The following is an 18,978-nucleotide window of genomic DNA, read 5'->3' as shown; positions in this document are numbered from 1 at the left end:
ATTAATGTCAGTGGGCAAAAGGCTCGATGTTATTGTGCTTGGACATTTTTTGTGGCTAAGAGGTGAGGCGCATCTGCCAGCTTTATTGCCAATACAGGCTGCAGTTTGATGTCTCCCCGGGGCAGGGGCTCTGCCCTGCTTGCGTGTATTGATTAGCAAACATAATAAGCCAATGCGTCTGGGAGGCAGGACGCTGGCTTCTGACACAAATCCCCCTGGAGAACATTATCCTGGCTGTTAATACACAGCGCTCACTCTCCCTCCCACACTGCCTACCTGGGACCATCCCGCTCTGCCTTCTGTCCCGCAGCCTGATTCGGTGGCACTCCAGTGAGGCCCTGCTCAACTGGCCAGATCTCCTCAGCGACCCCTCCATCATGGGCAACACCATCCAGAAGCTGAAGCGGGGACGGGCCAGCCGCCATCTGGGGCTCGAGGTGCCTCTGCCGGCCGAGGAGGACAGCGTGTCGCTTGGCTTGCACCACGGGCAGCCCAAATACTTCTCTGCCTCAGGTGGGGTGAGAGCAGTGTGCTGCAGCACTGGCGGGGCGTGCTTTGCTCTGGTAGCGCTGCTAGGGAGGGGCATTTGGCCTTAGCGCTTCCCTGCTGTCTGGCACTCGCTACCCTGGGCAGATATGCCTGGACGCAGAGACTGAGTTTTGTGCACTGGAACCCCACTTTATGTCTGGTCCTAAAGTCAGTGACTCCTCCGGTTTCCTGCGTCCAATACACCAGCCTTCAGCACCCCTGCCCTTGACCACTGTGAAAGGGGACGGTGCTAAGTGAAAAGTCCTGGGCCCGATCCCTTGACTGCGACAGGCAATTGGTCTGAGCGAGGGCGTCTGGATTCGGCCCACCTAGCCCCGATGGCGACTGAAGAGTTGCGCTCATAGCAGCAGGGTTGTCGCTGCCTCCTTTGGCCAGGGCGCCCCGTGATGACTCCTCAGGGCTGGCACCGCGGCTCCCTGGCTGAAGGAGCAAAAGGCCATTGGTTCAGCCAAGTGATCAATGGACCCATTAGACCTTTCTCCTTATATTGGGAGGCCAAATCCAAACGCGACCAGAACGGGTCAGGGCCTGGGGACTGCAGCAAGTCACTGGCTGCAGATCCTGCTCGGAGCAGGCTGCCCCAGCCCGCAGGCCTTGGCCCTCACGCTGCGCCCGTGTCTGAGCATGACCTGTTCCTACCCTGGCTTGCACCCCTCACCCCCGCGACTGTCCTGGGCCACCAGCCAGCTTTCAGCCCAGCAGAGGAGGCCACGCTGCACTTTAACTGAAAAGCCCCCAGGACAGGGTCTGCATTTGCCTCAGAGCTCTTTAATACAGGGCCTTTAAAAGCAGAGGCGCTAACGCCCTAGGAGCTGGGCGGCAGAGAGCAATCCTGCGCTGGCCCGGGGCAGCTGAGCTGCCGGTGCAGACCTGTTTCCTGTCACCGCCTGGCCCAGCGTCAGGGCTATTGCAGCGTGGGCAGGCAGTCGGACTCCGAGCCCAGGGGCTGCTCTCACGCCCAGGGGGCGAGTTCATGGGACCCACGGCATTACCCTGCTGTCAGACCCTGGGAGCAAGGGGAGATTCTCACCGCCAGGGTGTCTGAATTCCCCAGGGACCTGCACATCTGCGTTAGTCATGGAGCACCAGCATCCTCAGCCGTGAGCCCCTGAAGTGACCCTAAAAGAGGGTGCTCCCCAATTCGTGTATCCAGCCGGGTGCCCGAGCAGGTTCACACTGGGCGCAGGAGTGATACTGGGGGGCAGGTGGGGCGCCATAGGAGGAGGTTCAAGGTGGCTGTGCAGGAGGGGACCCCTGTAGCTTCACCTGTGTGGAAACTAGCCTGAAGCCCCCCCCCCATTCTACCGCGAGGTGCTGGGAACAGGCCCGTTAACAGGGAGAGGGAGCTGGTTAGCGCTTTGGCGGGGGGCTAACTTTCCCGCCCTGTCGTTGTCTGTCCCTCTCAGATGAAGATCTGATACGGCAGATCCTAGCTGATGGAGCTAGCGGCATCTCCCAGGATACGGGGCACTATGCCAGAGCTGAAACGGACTTGGTCTCAGGCCTGTAAGTATACAGGGAGAGGAGACGGCTTCAACGAGGTGTGGTGAACGAGCGCTTCCTGGGCCCCTGCCCTCCCGCCGGGAATGTGGGGGACGGGGGGCCACGAGGCTCTGCCCCCTCCTTGGCCCCACCCCTGCCCCTTCTCCTCCCCCCAAGGCTCCACCCCCCCATCAAGCCGGAGCTGGGCTGGGGAGCCCGGGCCCCTCTACCTGCCCAGTGTGGGAGGGGCCCGAGCGCAGCCCCTGGCCCACCGCCCCCCATGCGGCTCCTACCCCGACCTGGCTCCAGCTTCCAGCCTGGCTGGGGCCTCAGGGGGCAAAGAGACGCAGCCGGGCCATGGTAAGAGCCACGGGGCTGCAGGCGAGCACCTGGGTGAAGGTGCCTCCAGAGGCAGCAGAAGCATCTCTGTAGCTGTTTCCTTGCCGCTGGTGCAGGTCAGCTCTGCCCGAGAGCAGCTCCACAGCAACAACGCTGGGGAGGAGGGGGGAGAGAGGATCTGAACCTCAGCCATGGCTTTTTCTTTTCCAACACGAGAGAAACGCCCATCGGTCCAGAGCCCATCCCAGCCCAGATACTGCTCTGTGCCTGGCTGAGCTGCCATCTCCCAGTGTCTGGGCTTATAGCCCAGTTTAAACAGTGCCAGCAAAGACAGGAAAGTAACAGAGTCCATCACTCTGAACCGTCTGCGCAGGGACCTGCGTTGGGGGCACCGTGGGAAGGCTGCTGGAAGAGCAATTTCCGAAAGTCATCGGCAGAAACCTGAGCAGCCCTGCACTCCTGCTGTCCCTTCTCTGCAGGCGGTGAATCAAACCAGGTGGCCCAGTGGGACGTTAGCAGATCCCACTGACTGATGGTGCCGTAACTTGGGGAGGGAAGCAGTTTTATCTTGCCCGTGATTGCAGTGCATGACGTTAGTGATTCCTATTGAGCAGGCTAGTATTAGGGAGGACCGGCTCTCTCAAGAAGCACTAACCTTTAAAATAAGAAAAGCTTCTTATCAGCCACACAGTTGCCTGAGGTTGGTGCTAGATTAAATGTCACGTTGCTTGGGCTCAGAATCCTCTCTGTAGGGCCCTCCGAACCAGGCTGCTGCGGGTTCACTTACCGCAGAGACTGTCTCTCTGATGGAGTGTCTCTTGCAAAGCAAACCCGGGTTTAAGCCCCATGCTAATAACGTTGATTTGTGCTGGCAGATCCAGCGTGTTTGGGGAGAAGACAGAGACCATCATGCTGCAGCGGCTGAACGAGAAAGGACAGAACATAGCAGCCCCTCCCAGGGAAGTGAGCAGATCTGCCAAGTCTACATGGACAGGTACTTGGCGGGCAAGGCCTTCTCTGATGTCAGTGCCCAGCACACAGGACATGCTCCCTGAGACAAGCTAGGTGAAGAAAGGAGCTCAGATGTTATGGCGATAAGGGTTGGATAGGCAGATAGACACAGACTGCCATGATGTGCACCCCTTTATGAGCCAGGTTCAGATGGGGGCATGCTAGTTGCATACAGCTCTCCAGCTCTCTATTCCTTACCATGTTAGGATCCATTTCCCTTTGTTCCCTGGGCTCTTGTTAAAATCATCATAAAAACCCCTTCTGGAAAAGCCCTAACTCGGCATTTCGTGCTCAAAGGCATTTACCTACCGCATCACTCCCCACTCCCACAGGGGGGTTGATTGCAGAAGCACGTTACAGCCGTGAACTAATTAGACCTGAAGGTAGGGGAGGGTCCTGATGTCAGCGCAGGGGAAAGGGAGTTAGAACTCAAATGAAAACTCAAACCAGTTAAACAAGAGAGAGGGAGAAGGAAAGGAGACTTCGTGGTGTGACGTATAACATGGGCAAACAGTCCACACCATCTCCCTACAGGCCAGCCTCTCCCATGGCCACGGATGGGAGACGGGGTCATGGGTGGTGCTAGGTGTGACGGGTTGGATCACAGAAACCCTCGAGAGCTGCCACCCGATGTGCAAGGACAACCTCTGCTCCTGCTTTCCCTGCCAGCTCGGGACCCCAGCACCCTGTCTTGCTGAGCCAGACATGCCAGTCTGCTCCAACAAAGACCCAGGGTCTGAATTACTTGCCCCAAAAGCTGCAGGTTCACCTGAAAGCAGCTCACAGAAGTGTTCCTGTCTTTATCTCTCAGATGCCCAACTCCCAATGGGGTCTAAACCCAGATAAATCCATTTTACCCTGTATAAAGCTTATGCAGGGTAAACTCATAAATTGTTCACCCTCTAGAACACTGATAGCGAGATATGCACAGCTGTTTGCTCCCCCAGCTATTAATACATACCCTGAGTTAATAAGTAAAAAGTGATTTTATTAAATACAGAAAGTAGGATCTAAGTGGTTCCAAGTAGTGACAGAACAAAGTAAGTCACCAAGCAAAATAAAATAAAATGCGCAAATCTCTGTCTAATCAAACTAAATACAGATAATCGCACCCTCAGAGATGCTTCAGTAAGTTTTTTCCTCAACTAGACGCCTTCCAGGCCTGGGCACAGTCCTTTCCCCTGGTCCAGCCCTTGTTCCAGCTCAGATGGTAGCTAGGGGATTCTTCATGATGGCGCCTCTCTCCTCTTTGTTCTGTTCCACCCCTTTATATATCTTTTGCATAAGGCAGGAATCCTTTGTCCCTCTCTGGGGTTCCACCCCCCCCCCCCCTTCTCAATGGAAAGACACCAGGTGACAGACGGATTCCAGTTCAGGTGACATGATCACATGTCACTGCAAGACTTCACTACCCACTTGCCAGCACACACTATATAGGAAGACTTACAGGTAAAACACACCCAATCTGCAGTCAGTTGTCCTGGTTAATGGGAGTCAGCAAGATTCCAAACCACCATTAATTGCCCACACTTTGCATAATTACAATAGGCCCTCAGAGTTATATTTCATATTTCTAGTTTCAGATACAAGAGTGGTACATTTATAGAAATAGGCTGATCACACTCAGTAGATAATAAGCTTTGTAATGATACCTTACAAGAGACCTTTTGCATGAAGCATATTCCAGTTACATTATATTCACTCATTAGCATATTTTTATAAAATCATATACACTGTAACATCACAATAAGTTCTTGGCTTCTCCACTTAAGAGTCCTGGTAAGGAGCTAAGAGCAGTGGCTTTCTTAGCACGAGCTGTCCTGCTTTCAAAGAGACACCCCCAGGAATTTCTTGCACTACAGACTCTCTTCTCAGTGCAGAAAACTGAACACGGAGCTGGGGCTCTTGGGCCTATTAAAATCCATGAATTGGTTTTACCTGAACTATTGTAGTATCTGATTTGTACAGCTTAGTCACATGGCTGGATGAAAGTGTCTCTCTGTCCAAACAGCCCCTCCTGGACAGGGTGGCTTAGAGGCATAAGCAGCCGGTTAGGAGGAATCAAGACTCCCGGTGACATGCGGGTTCGAAGCCTTGCAGGGTCACCCTTGTCCTTCCCAAGTGAACGGAACGAGCTCCTTGGATTGGGTCTTTCGGGTGATACCTTAAGCCAAGGCTCTGGCTGGGCATTAAAGATCCCCTGGGCCTTTGGTAAGATTTGGTAAGCGAAGGCCAGTGTCTCGGTCAGAATGGCTGCCCTTCCCCATGCACACACGGTGCAGTTTGCAGCCGGGTGGCTACTGCCCTTCACTTCAGGGATGGACGCATTTCAGCAGTGAGTTATGTATGTGGTCTGTCCAGCATGGTGGGGGAGAGGGGCCGCAGAAACCTGGACGATCCTTCTAAAGAGCACCCAGGTTTCTGAGGGCTCCCTACAATGGCTCAGATCTCTGGCGGGGCTGGCGGTTGCTCGGCCCGGCTGATTGCTGGCAGCACCGTTGTGGGATTTCAGCCCCCTGCTTTGCTCTCTGCAGTTGTGGACCACACATTCAGGAAGCGCCTGCTGCCGCACTGGTGCTCGTACCTAGCTCACGCCGTCAGCCTCCTCTTCTTTGCCACCTCCATTGGGGTCTCCGTGTGGATCGGAGTGGGCTTCACTTCCAGTGTTGCCCTCATGTGGCTCATCTCAGGGATATTCAGCTTCCTGGCATCCTTCTTGGTCTGGGAACCTCTGAAGGTAAGAAGGGGTGTGGAGAGAGTGTGTGTAATTTCTTTTCCCGGTAGCTGAAATTGCTTAATGTCTCATGATTTTCAGTACCCACCAGTCTAGGCTGAACAGGGTCCTGCTTCTCTCTCTCTCTCTCTATAGCTCCTTATCCATCATTCCCCTGTGTAAGTTACTGCAGATTTTGAAAGGGGATCAGCCCTGATTGAATTGGCACTGAGAAGCCCTCAGCAGGCCATGAAATGGTTCAATATCTCTGCCTATGGCAGGGAAGCATCTGTGGAAATTATAGAGGTGTAAAGCTGGAGCCTCTATCACTGTTGTGTATCAGGCTGTACAGCATCCGGTGTTGGGAAAACATGGATGTTTTTTCCCGCCCCCAGCACAATTCAATGGGGCAAATGGAGAATAAATCTCAGATGGCAAGAGCCAGACAGGCTTTACCTCAGAGAGGAGAAATCTGTTAGCACAGAGCCGTGGTTGGCTGCCACGGAGATGCATGGATCCAAGTCGAGGCTGGCTCCTCTGTTCAAGCTTGAATCCATGTTGGGAACAGCGACCCTACATGACCTTATTCTGGTGGGGTTGCTATACAGGTGCATTAAAGCACACTGATTTCCTGGGTCACAGGTTCTGCTGGAAGCCCTTTATTTCGCACTGGTTGCAAAGCGCCTGCATCCGGAGGAAGACGACACGCTGGTGGAGTATCCATTTGTCGAGCACGTTTCAGAGAAGATCAACAAAGTCCGACCTCCTCAGGGATTTGCCCTTTTCCAGGCCAAGGAGGAGGCCAGGAAGGTCAAACTGCTTCACAAGATGCTAAAGGTAAAGCACCTGGCAAGCTCCCTGGATCTCTTTTTTTGATGAGATGACAAGTTTGGTTGATAAAGATAATAGTGTTGACATAATAGACTTCGAGTTCTGTAGGGCGTTTGACTTGGTACCGCACAACACTTTGATGAAACAACTAGAACGATATAAAATGACCGTGGCATGTATTAACTGAATTCAAAACTGGCTCACTGATATGTCTCAACATGTAACTGTAAACGGGAAATCACCACCACGCAGATGCGTTTCCAGTGGGCTCCTGCAGGGATCGGTTCCTGGCTCTACGCTATTTAACATTTTTATCAGTGTCCTGGAAGAAAACCTAAAATCATCCCTGATAAAATTTGCAAGTGACACAAAAATTGGGGGAGTGGTAATAATGAGGCGGAGGATAGGTCACTGATACGGAGCAATCTGGATCGCTTGGCAAACTGGGTGCACACAAACAATATGCATTTTAATAGACTAAATGTAACTATCTCAGAACAAAGAATATACTTACGGGTGGGGAGGGGTCTATCCTGGGAAGTGGAGACGCTAAAAAAGATTTGGGGGTGATGGTGGATAATCGGCTGAAGGTGTCCAAAAGGCCTAATGCAATCATGGGATGCCTAAACGGGGGAATATCAAGTAGAAGTAGAGAGGTCAGTTTACCTCTGTATTGGACTGGGTGCAACTGCTGCTGGACTCCTGTGTCCAGTTCTGGTGTCCACAGTTCAAGGAGGATGTTGATAAATTGGAGAGGGTTCAGAGAAGGGCCATGCGAATGATTAAACAAGATTAGAAACCTGCCTTACTGTGATAAGCTAAATAGATTGTGCTCCTTGAGTCTAACAGAGAGATGTTTAAGGGGTGACTTGATTACAGTCTAAGTACCTAGACAGGGAACAAATATTTAATACTGGGCTCTTCCATCTAGCAGAGAACGGTCGAGCACAATCCAATGGCTGGAAGTTGAAGCTAGACAAAGACAGGAAATAAGGTGTCAAGTTTTAACAAGCGAGGGGAATTAACCATTGGAACAATGTACCAAGGGTCGTGGTGGATTCTCCATCAGTGACAATTTTGAAATCAAGACTGGATGTTTCTCTAACCCATCTGCTCTAGGAATGATTGCAGGTTCTCTGACCTGTGGTATTGAGGAAGTCAGACTAGCCAATCACAATGGTCCTTCCTGGCTTTGGAGTCCATAAGTACCCTGGAGACTCCTCCCTGCTTTCTACCTTACTGAGACACTGAGCTTGGGCCCAGGGTGTGCATCAGAGTCCGCCTGCAGTAACCTGCCATGGAACATGGGCTGCTCCAAACCCCATCTTTGTGACTGCAATCCCCTAGCCTAGCAAGTGAGCCCCACTGAATGGGAAGCAATAGCCCTGAAAGGGTTAGGAACCACTGACCTAAAGGACACACCTTATATCAGGTTAGGAGAACAAAGCAAGGAAACTAACTGTGCCTGCCTGTGCGGCTTATACGAAGGGCCGGGTGAGTCTCTCCAGTCCTTGAGGCCCACCGCACAGGTTTTGTTTAAAAGTGGGAGGTATGGCTAAAGGGTGGGACTGGGACTCAGGAGACGTGGGTTCTCTTCCTGACTCTGCCACTGGGTTGCTTGGTGACCTTGGGCAAGTCCCTTCCCAGCTCCGTGCCTCAGTTTCCCCATTTGCACAATGGAGTGATGATCCTGACCACCTTTCTAGAGTGCTTTGAGATCTGTGGCTGAAACATGTTACATCTGAGCTAGGTGGTGGGGTTCCAAATCTAAGGGCATGTCTACACTTGCCTCCGGAGCAATCGATCCAGCGGGGGTCAATGTATCTCGTCTAGTTAAGACATGATAAATTGACTGCCGAGCGCTCTCCCGTCAACTCCGGTACCCCACCAGAGCGAGAGGTGCAGGCGGAGTCGATGGGGGAGCGTCAGCCGTCGACCTACCGCGGTGTTTTCACCGGTGAGTAGATCTGAGTATGTCGACTTCAGCTACGTTATTCCCATAGCTGAAGTTGCGTAACTTAGATCAACACCCCCCCGCCCCAGTGTAGACCAGGCCCAAAAGGAATGGAACTATACACTCCCCGTGAAATCGGTTTGGTTTTGGGGTCAAAGCATTCCCTTGCAGGGCTGGAGACACAACAGCTCTGGCCTTGGGCACAAGAAAACGGGAACAGGCCCAGTGAAATGCAAACAGCCAACCAGCTGTGAAATGGAGCTTCCGCCGCTTTAAAGATCTTTCCCTGTTAATACTCCCAGCTGGTGCTAGCAACACACCCAGCGTTTAAAAGCTGGGCTGTGCTGGGCTGGGCGGTATCCCTTTCAAGAACGGAAACCCCTCGAAATGGGAAGCTGTTACATAAGCAGCGCTGCCAGCACGGAGCGCGCCAGGATGTTGTGCAATCTGTATTGACTTGAACATGGCTGGTCTGAGACCAAAAATTGTTACGAGGCCATGGCCTGGGTCTGGATTTCATTTAACGGCAGCTCCCATATGGAAAAACAACATACCAGGATGCTGGGGCCTGCTCCTGCTCCCGACGGGGGTCTTGCCATTGACATCCAAGGCGAGCAGGATCCCGCCCTTGGGGCGCAGGACTGTTTGCTTCGTGTGCTCAGCACAGCCCGGCTCCCACGGAGGTAGGCGCCGGGCCCTAGGCTGAGCAGCCCCCTTACCGCCTGCCTCTGTTTTCTGCTTGCCAGAGTTTCCTCATCTACATGTTGTTCTTGCTGGTGACCTTGCTCACCAACTACGGCGACGCCTCCCGCAACGGCAGGGCCTTCCTCTTGCAAAGCTCCCTCAAGCAGCAGCTCGGCGGTGAGGAATTCCTCCGCATCAAGAGGTAACCGCGAAGCCCCCGTGGGGCTCGGCGCATCGAGCCCTGTGGGTTGTTCCATCCTCCGGGACAGGCAGCGTCAGGCTGAGCACTGGGGGGTTCGCGCTGGAAGTCAGTGAGCAGATGCGTTTCTTTACCTGTCACAAATTACACACATGCAAATACCGAATCATCTGTGGTCGCTACAGCCCCCGCCGCTCCCGTTCGAATGGGACAGTCACTGGTGCGTCCAGTCTCATGGTGTCAGAAGACAGGAGAGACTGTCCCTTCACTAACTGTATTGCTCGGGTTCCTTCTCTCATCATTAGGCACCCAGGGATGCACAAGATCCTCAGTGCTGGGGTTATAATGTACGTGTCTGAGTTGCCAGATGTTAATTTTAGAAATTCACCTTGGGAGGTCAAGGATGGTTTTATGACCGACACCCAGCGCAGGAATTCAGGAGGAGATCTGTATTCTAGTTCTGCCTCCATCACACCTTCCCTGGGGGGGGCACGTCCTTTCATTGCTTGGTGCCTCCATTTCCCTATCTGTAAAATGGGGATAGGGATTCTGTGAGCTTTAATTCATTAATGTTTCTAAAGGACTGAGCTCCATTGTTGGAAGGAGCTATACAAATGGGGAAAAAAAATCAGTTTATACTTCTCTTTCTGGTATCTGAGCAACGAATTCAGAGTTGCAGCATCAGGACAGGCTGAGACGACCTTTAGAAACCACAGCTTTAAAGAAGATTTAGCAATAAAGAGGCGCATGATAACCAAAAATAATCATCTATTCTATAAATATTAAACCTACCGTTCCTTGGTGCTCGTAGCCAGATGACGATTTCCTGGTGGGGTTTTCAGGCTGTTATCATCCCTGTTGTCCAGAAGGGCACCAGAGCTGCTTTCCTGGAATTAGTTCTGGCCTTGTGTCAGCCGTCTTGATTGTTCCATAGACAAATGAGACTTGGCAAAGTTAGAGCCAGAATCCATGTTACATCTGATTCACAATGACAGAAGTCAGGAGTCATCCCACTGACGTCAGTACAGTTACACTGGTTTAAAAGTGGTGTTGAACGAGAGCAGACTCAGCTCCTAGTTCCAGGGGGACCTGGCTCTCATTGACACTGCATTGGCCGTGGAAAGGGGCCTTGCCATGGGAGCAGTTGTATGGCTACACCCCGCTGAAGGCCTCTTTACACCACAAGAATGCTGTGAAGTGGCTTTAATGTAAATGAGAATCAGGCTCAAAAGATTTCTGCGGGACACTTATTTTGTGAGGTTAGAGCGACACAGGGAAAATGTAACGGGATGAAACTGAACAAAAGGAAAAATTAGATCTAATGGCCAGATCCACTTTGGCTGTGGGTTAGTTTCCCAAAGGACGTGGTAGAAGCCTCATTTCTTCGCTCATTCGAAGCGAGGCTGGATAAAATCACTCGAGTATAACACTGGAGAGCAATTGTGCATTGGCCTGGAACTAGATCAGATGTTCTGATAGGTCTTTCTCAGCCCAATCTTCTGTAAGAATATACTGAAGCAGGGGACTAGTTTTACCTTGTAGGGTTTTTGCATCCCAGGTGACTATACTGTGTGATCTCTCAGGGGATAGGATAGCAGTCTGGAGAAGAAAGCCTACCTCTGGCTGAGCAGCTGGGCCTCTGAAAAGCAGGGGAGGTCACCTTTCCAAAGCTCAGTCTCCCCCCAGTGGCAGGATACAAGCTTTCAGACAGAGAACTCCTCAGAACCAGAGCTGGGCGTGGGGCTGGGCTGACTGGAGATGCTTTGTTCTGCATTGACCAGATGAACTTTCCTCTCTTCTCCTCCCTGCGTGCACAGATCCGATGAGTTTTGGGCGTGGATGTCACAGGTCTTGTTGCCCTCTCTCTACAATAACCAGTCGGGGCGAGAAAGCTGCAGCACCATGCTGGGAGTGCCACGGCTGCGTCAGCTCCGCCTGCAGGAAGGTGCGTGGCTGCCGGCGTCCCTGGTGACACCGCTGTTTTCGTTTGGGAGCAGTGACGCCTCCCAAAAGAGATTCAGATCAATTAGACAGGGAGGGACAAAGCTGAGAGCTGGCTCTAGTTTTCTAGCCCCGCAGTAGCCGGCTTGCACAGCGCTGTTCTCTGCAGATGTTTGGCCAGCGAGGCTGCAGGTTTGTTCCTAGTTATCCTTACGCCCAAGAACATATGCCAGGTATGGTACAAAAGCCAAAGACCCGGGCCCTGCCCGATTTCATACAGGACACAACAAGCCAGGGTGGTCGGCCATCAGCCACCTGACTCACGTTCTCCAGTGCTCAGCCCAGTAGCTCAGTTACGGATTTTGCATTTATAAATAAATGATGTGGACTTGCTCCTTCTCTAGGTGTGGCCGGGGAAGGGGGAACCGGAGGGGAGGGTTTAACTGAAGCAGGAGGCGGGAGAAGCTGTAGACGAATAGGTTTCTGCACAGGGACGTTCATAGGGGCCATGTAACGGGTTTCCCTACTCACTGGTGGCTGGGTCTGGGGAACAGCTCTCATCTGGAGCAGCGCCCGCTTCCATCACTCACTCAGCCTGTGGCCTGTCTCATGCTCCAGAACAGAGGGTGCTCTCTCTCCGGGACTCTGCCCTCCAGCCAAGTCACTAGGCAGTTTTCCCCTTCCAGGGTCGCTAAATCCCACTGGACAATCCACCCAGCAGTCCTCTGTAATTCCCAGCCTGTGCCACTTCCCCAGTGGCTGGTAGGGGAGCCCGGCCTGCCCAGTACTCTGGGTTCCAGCACAGGGACCCGCTATCCAGCAACGACTGTCTGCTTATTTCCAAACCCCACTGCTATTGCCCTCTGCTACTTCTTACTTGCCTTCTCTTTCTTGGCGTGCTGGCCTGCCCCTGGGGTCTGACGCAAGCTCCCAACTGCCAGGGAGTGGCTGCAGCCTCCTTCCCCAGCAACCCCTTCCGGTCTCGGCTTCCTAGCTTTGTACCAGCCCAGGCTACAGCTGCTCAGCTGAATTTCACCTTCTGTTAGCGCTTGTCTATCCAGCCTAGTCCTCCCCCAGATGCAGTCCACTAGCTTAATTACCCCTCCCAAGGTACCCAAACCCCTTCAGATAGGTGCAGACACCCCAGCGCAGGCAGTCTCATGTCTCATCACTGCCAAGATAACATGATGCTGGCCTCTTTTCAGCAGAATGCCTGGATACCATTCACGATTTCCGTAGCGGGACGGATGCACCTGTTGCTGCGAAGAAATGCACGTACGGGTCTAACGGCTTTAATACTGGCGATTATGCTGTTGGCTGGAAGAGAGTATCTGTAAATTTAACACAGACGTGGTCCTACTCGCCGCCTGACCTAGCAGGGTACGAAGCTGCGCGTTCCACATGTACATTTCCTGTTCTGGCTGCAAAATCCAGTCACAGTATTGGGTTCTTACAGCCACTCCGTTTCCAGCTGCCATGTCAATTCAGCCAACTGCTGCCCCCGAGAGCCAACCGAATGAACACTACGGAAGGCCTAGTGCGGTTCTAACCAGCTGCCAGCTGGTTGTGTTCCTTAGCAGTTTGATTGGCACGAATCATGCAGCCCCATTTGCTATTTTGTGGCACACACACTCCATGGAAGATAGGGTGGAGCTCTGTGCGTATAAGCGAGTGCCACCCTGAGGTACTTTGCAATGCAGAGGAGGCACGTGCCAGGGATACAGATATTTCAAAATGGCTGTTTGAGAGCAGGAGTGAGTTACAGAGCAATTTAAAACCTCAGCAAGGAAAGTTTTGCATGTTGGTGGTAGCGTCCTGTTACTGCCGGTTAGAGGGGTTCAGGAAACAGGTATAAAATCTGGGTCTGTGCTCATTTAGCTTCCGTTCTAGCATTTGTTTGGCTCTGGCTCATTTCTGGGAGGCGTGTTTCAAGATGGGTTTGGAGGGGGATGGGCTAGGGCCTGTTTTGGGCTGTTTCAGTTGTTACGGGTTTTGTTTGTAATTTCTCACATGCCCTAGATGCATTAAATAAGACACTTACCGTAAGTCAGTTCAATCCTCCGTTTGCATGGAAAGTAAAACAATGCAACTCCTCCTGGCTCTGCCTGAGTTATGACGCCAGGTCAGCAACTCCCCACCCCCAAAATGCAACCAGTGGCTCCTCTTCTTTTGCAGAGTCTGGTACTGGGGCTATGTCTCTGTGTATGACAGTGGAGGTTACATCCAGGAGCTGGGAGCCACGCTGGAGGAGAGCAGAGCGCACGTGGACTATCTTCAGCAGAACAACTGGATCAACAACATGTAAGCAGCTGGCAAGGCAGTGGAGGGAGGAGCCCTGAGTTTGGCTGTAACCTGGGAACAGTACCGAGCCCTAATCTGTATTTTTCAGTGCAGGGAGTTGAGGTGCTGTCTGCAAAGCCTAGAAGTGTTTTGAAGGGGGGGGGTGATTATTCAGAGGACCCCCTTTTATCTTCCCTCACCATGGGTGCGCTGTCAGGCTGTGTCTATCCAACCAAGGCAGGCAGGATGTGTTCCCCTCTGCGGTTCCTTGGTGGGCTTCAGATCCACTCACGGTGGACACCCGGCCTCTCCTGCACCAGCTGCAGGGTGGATGCTGGCCCAGACACACCCTGAGCTGCTCTGGCAGCCCCTAATAAATGGTGCCACCTGACATGAGGGACACCGTTGCTCGCCTCTCTGTCCCCACAGGAGCAGAGCAGTCTTTGTGGAGCTGACGCAGTACAACCCCAGCGTGGACCTGCACGCCGCTGTCACCCTGCGACTGGAGTTCCCCACGGCGGGGCGAGCCGTGGCCGCCATCGCAGTGGGGTCCTTCCCCCTGCTGCGTCTCAGTGGGGGAGTCACGCTGCAGCTTGTCATGATGGTCAGTTCCGCAGCCTTGCTCCTCTCCGTCAGGCCTGTGGAGAGAAATGTGGGGCTCCCGTCACTTTCGTTAGGCCCGCCCCCATTTCACCCCACTTACAGGCTTTTGCAGGGGCCCCTGCGCTCAGGGTCCTGGTACAATTATCCCTCCTTGGCAGCCCTGCTCTCAGTCGCAACCTTCGCACAGTGGATGGACGTCACTGAGATCTGGCTGTCGGGGAGTTACTCAGCCCTGTTCTGCTTGCTGCTATGAGCCCATTTCCCAGATTCGCTTGACAGTTGTGCTGTGGGAGGGCTGTCGGGACCCCCTTTTTAGGGTGTGCTGTTGGCTCAGGAGAATAGCTGCGTCCTTCTCCCATGGCTCAGAGTCACCTGGCTGATGGTTTCCCACCCCCATTGCTGGGCCCAAAGCCCGCACGCCCCCATCACCAAGGGATACAGTCACTGAATACCTCCCTTTTGGAGGAGTTCTTTGGGTGGGAGAGGGAAAAAAAAAACCCTCAGGCAGAATCCAGACATGTTTCACCCTCTCCTCTCATGGGCGACTGCTAAAGGATGAGGCCTGTGTACCGATGAGGGGCGCTTTGGGGCTGTGGCATGGGCAGGGCCCTCTGACAGACAAAACCCCAACTTCCCAGGAGCCTCCAGTTGGGCAGGGTTTGCCCTAGGGGACTGAGGGAGAGTCATGGAGCCTTGCGCTTTGATCCGCCCAAGGCTGGCAGGCCCTGAGGGGCTAACAGGAACTCAGCGCACCACTGCTCGAAGGTGAGGCCTGGTCCTAAGTTAGCTCTCTGGGCTGTGGTGACAGCACACTTGGCCCCGCAGGAGCCAGAGAAAGGGAGAGCCTGTCTCACACGCCAGTGCTCACCTATCACCAGCAAGTCAACGGAGCTCCACCAGGGACAGATTTGGCCTCATGTCCCCGTGGCAGGGTTGCAGCCATAACAACATCATGGGAGTTAAAGGCAGTAGTATGGACCCCATTGTGCCATCACGGGACGATGGCCCTGCCACTGCTCCAAGGGGCCAGTGGGCAGTGCCAAAGGACTGACAGCACTGCAGGTCTGTAATTGCAACCCACCTCTTTCTGGATGAACTCTTCCTCCTCCCCTACATTACAGGTCTTCCTCATGGCGTTTGTGGTCTATTTTGTGGTCTCCGAGTCCCTCTTCATCAAGAAGGAAGGCAGGGCCTACTTCGCCTTGTTTGGGAGCTACAGCCAATGGCTGCTCATCCTTCTGACCACCTGCGCCGTGGTGGTGCACTTGAGCCAAGCCACCATCGCTGACCAGCAGTGGGCAAAGTATCTGAAGAACCGCAAGGGCTTCACCAGCTTTTACCAGGTGGCCTTCCTCAACTCAGTCTTCAACAGCCTGGCCGCTTCCCTTCTCTTCCTGCTGACTGTAAAGGTAAGGCGGGGGCCTGCTGCGAGGTACGGCTAGGTCTTAAATGCACTTCATGCAGCTGGAGTAACACTTGAGTCAGCTACGCCTGTCCCAGGCCTCCTTTCCTGGGCAGTGTTAGTTCCAGAGCACGAGTAGTAATTAGATCCTCGTCTCTCCTTTATTAAGAGTAATACAGACAGGTTAGACAAACACCTGTCAGGGATGGTCTAGATGATACTTAGTCCTGCCATGAGTGCAGGGGACTGGACTAGAGAGCTCTCGAGGTCCCTTCCAGTCCTGTGACTCTATGATACTGTGGTAGAGCTGAGGAACTCCAGCCATCTCACTTTCCAAAACCCAGCCTTGAAGATGAAGGGGTGACCCTCAGATGCCCATTGGTGTAAACCAACCAACCAGATATGGAACCAGTGAAACACAAACATGGAGTCATGTTCGCTCACTTCTCAAAGGAGAACTCTGCTTCGCAGGCCAAATTGTCAAAAGAGCTCAGCTCCCAGCCACTCCCCAAATCTGATTGTTGGTACTGAGCCCTTTTGAAGATCTGTCCATGAGCCCTTAGACAGTGTAATGCAATACACCAACTCTTGTGATATTCTGATCTATAAACCTGGGTTAAATTACATAGTGCTCAGTTCCCAGTTTGTATAGGAGATGAACTTGACCGTATTCTCTTCACTAGATTTACATACTTGGGACCCTGGGACCCAACCGTATTTAATTAATAGTAATAGTAGTGAGATATAGCTTAAGTGCAGCTGCAAACTAGCTGTTCAGAAAAGGGTTGGTGATGCTAAGCAACCCCCCAGAAATGTGCGCTAGGCGCTGTACAAATAGAACAAAGATACTCCCTGCCCCTTAGACCTTACAGGATCAGACAAGAGACAGACAGGGGAGCACACCCACACAATGCGACAACGGTGGCCAGCACACTACACACCAGCTGCCTAGCCGTTATACTGGTCTGTGCTCCAGCGGAGAACCACACAAGGGGTTGGTTTTATCCTTTGAAGCCTCCCCCGCCCTAGGCCAGGCTGTTACAGTTGAGGCAGTAGCACTCGAATTAGAGCTCCCTTGTTATAAAGAGGCAGGGCTGCTGGCAGGACGTTCTGTGCAAGGGACCCTCAATGCGGAAACGTCCTCCCCTCCCGCCCCTTAACCAGAGCCTGGATGTATGAGGCCAACAGACACATTACAAAGCATTAACATGAAGGAGGTACCTTTTAGTTCACACCCCAGCAGTCACACGGGAGAGACAGCGCAGCACAGCAGGTCACGTCTCTATAGTCTGAAGCACAGGGCCGTGCAGACAGCTTTAGGCTCTCAGGTCACGGATAAAAACTTCGCCCACAGTTTGGGGAGGGGACCAACGTGGCAACAGACTGGCAGAGCGCAATGGCTGCCCAGGCGGCCGGCAGGAGCAGCACACGCTGGGGACTCTTGTTCTGAAGTTTGCTGTGTTTATTTAAATGAGTTTGAACCCCTCAACCGAGGGCTGCTTAAGCCAATGCAGATGTTTTAGTGGCTGGGGTTGAAAACAGACTGAGGGTACGTGGACCTTCATCAACCACATGCCAGCTGTGTAAGTGGACTCTGAACACCGGGCAGGCAGTGTGTTTCTTTGCAACAGTGCCACAGGGTGGAAAGCTACCCCCGAAACGCTTGATCCACACGGGTATAAACCTGGCTTCTCTTCTTTGGTCTCAGGCTGCCCAGCAGCTGCGCTTTGTCCGGCAATGGTCCGTGTTCGGCAAAACCCTGCAGAAGTCCACGAAGGAGCTGGCTGCGGCAGGGCTGGCCTTGGCGCTGCTCGTCCTTGCTTATACCCAGCTTGGCTTCCTGGTAAATACTGATTTGTATTACACAGTTGAGACGCACCCTATGCTGTGCGTTGCTGAGGGAGAGCTCCTGGATTAGCTACAAAGGGAAGGGTTAATTAGAGGGACCTCAGCTCCGATCCAAGCCCGAGCATTGTGGTGAGTGAGTCTCAGCTCGTCTGGCCACACTGCAGGTGGCCCCTTCCTGGCCTGCAGCAGAGGCATCAGTGACTGCGGGACCATGGGGATGAAACTCCAGGAACCCCCTGAGGCTCCATTGGCAGGGGGCACAGAGGCAGCCCATCCGCGTCGTGGCTGATAGGTGGAGCAGGTGCAGCTGGGGATGCTGCCGCTTGCCTCCCTTTGCAAGGCGCTCGGAGGTCTGGGACCGACGGGCAGTCTCCAAGGGGTAATATGGCCACTCTGCCATTGAGACAACGGCCTTTCATTGAAACCCCTGTGTTCCCTTCGCAGCTTTTCTCCTCCTGCTCAGAATCCTTCCACAGCTTCAGCAGCAGCCTCCTGCTCCTTGTGGCTGCGGTCCGCGGCCGCGTGAACCTCCGGCTCTGTCTGCCCGAGCCCTCGGGGCTGTACTACCTGTTCTGCGCCAGCTACATCGTCCTGGAGATGTGGATCGTGCTGAGGCTGTTCGCCGCGGTGCTTGTCCACAGCTACCGGGAGATGAATTTCGAGCTGTACCGCCCGGCCTTCGAGCCCCAGGACTACGAGATGGTGGAGCTCTTCGTCCGCAGGCTGAAGCTGTGGATGGGCTTCAGCAAAGTCAAGGAAGTAGGTGCACAGTCCCACAGTGTGCTAGCCGGGGGGAGGCCCGGGCTCCTGGCTGGTGGATCATGGCCAGAGGTGCAGGTGCCCTGGGGGCGGCATTGGATGCATGGTGCGGCAGTGTTTTCACCGGCAATACAAACACTGATTGTTTCCCCCATTGGAGTTGGCAGTGGGGTGGGGGCAAGCTGTGACAGGCCACTGCCCACAGCAGTATGGGTCACGGGCCACCACTGGCAGGAGCCGGAAGGATTGGCAGCAATCGATGGTGTCCCAGGTAGAGGATTGGTGGCAGTGCGCATGCCCTGGCTGGCAGGAGCAGAGACTGCCTGCGGCATCGTCCCCGGCATGTCCATCTTGTGCCGCCCCCACTGTTCAGTTTGGTTTCT

The 18,978-nt window shown here is 53.6% G+C and overlaps 1 protein-coding gene across 3 annotated transcripts in view; it reads left to right on the top strand.

The window, feature by feature from the left end:
- The window catches only part of PKD1 (polycystin 1, transient receptor potential channel interacting), a 139,076-nt gene that overhangs the window by 113,232 nt on the left and 6,866 nt on the right, over positions 1–18,978 (top strand). For 2 of the 3 annotated variants that reach the window (XM_039490882.1, XM_039490880.1), the window contains exons 33-45: positions 311–513; positions 1,956–2,055; positions 3,246–3,364; positions 5,916–6,118; positions 6,737–6,931; positions 9,626–9,765; positions 11,580–11,707; positions 12,909–13,083; positions 13,879–14,004; positions 14,413–14,587; positions 15,708–15,995; positions 17,697–17,831; positions 18,281–18,595. In XM_039490882.1, coding sequence (XP_039346816.1) covers positions 311–513; positions 1,956–2,055; positions 3,246–3,364; positions 5,916–6,118; positions 6,737–6,931; positions 9,626–9,765; positions 11,580–11,707; positions 12,909–13,083; positions 13,879–14,004; positions 14,413–14,587; positions 15,708–15,995; positions 17,697–17,831; positions 18,281–18,595 — 2,302 coding nt within the window. The remainder of the gene's footprint in view (positions 1–310; positions 514–1,955; positions 2,056–3,245; positions 3,365–5,915; positions 6,119–6,736; positions 6,932–9,625; positions 9,766–11,579; positions 11,708–12,908; positions 13,084–13,878; positions 14,005–14,412; positions 14,588–15,707; positions 15,996–17,696; positions 17,832–18,280; positions 18,596–18,978) is intronic. The other variant, XM_039490883.1, reaches the window with a different exon arrangement.

The sequence above is a fragment of the Mauremys reevesii genome, linkage group 10, assembly GCF_016161935.1.
Source record: "Mauremys reevesii isolate NIE-2019 linkage group 10, ASM1616193v1, whole genome shotgun sequence".
Taxonomy (NCBI): Eukaryota; Metazoa; Chordata; order Testudines; family Geoemydidae; genus Mauremys; species Mauremys reevesii.
Note: the sequence above shows the minus strand (reverse complement) of the source record. Positions and strands in the feature narration are given on the sequence as shown.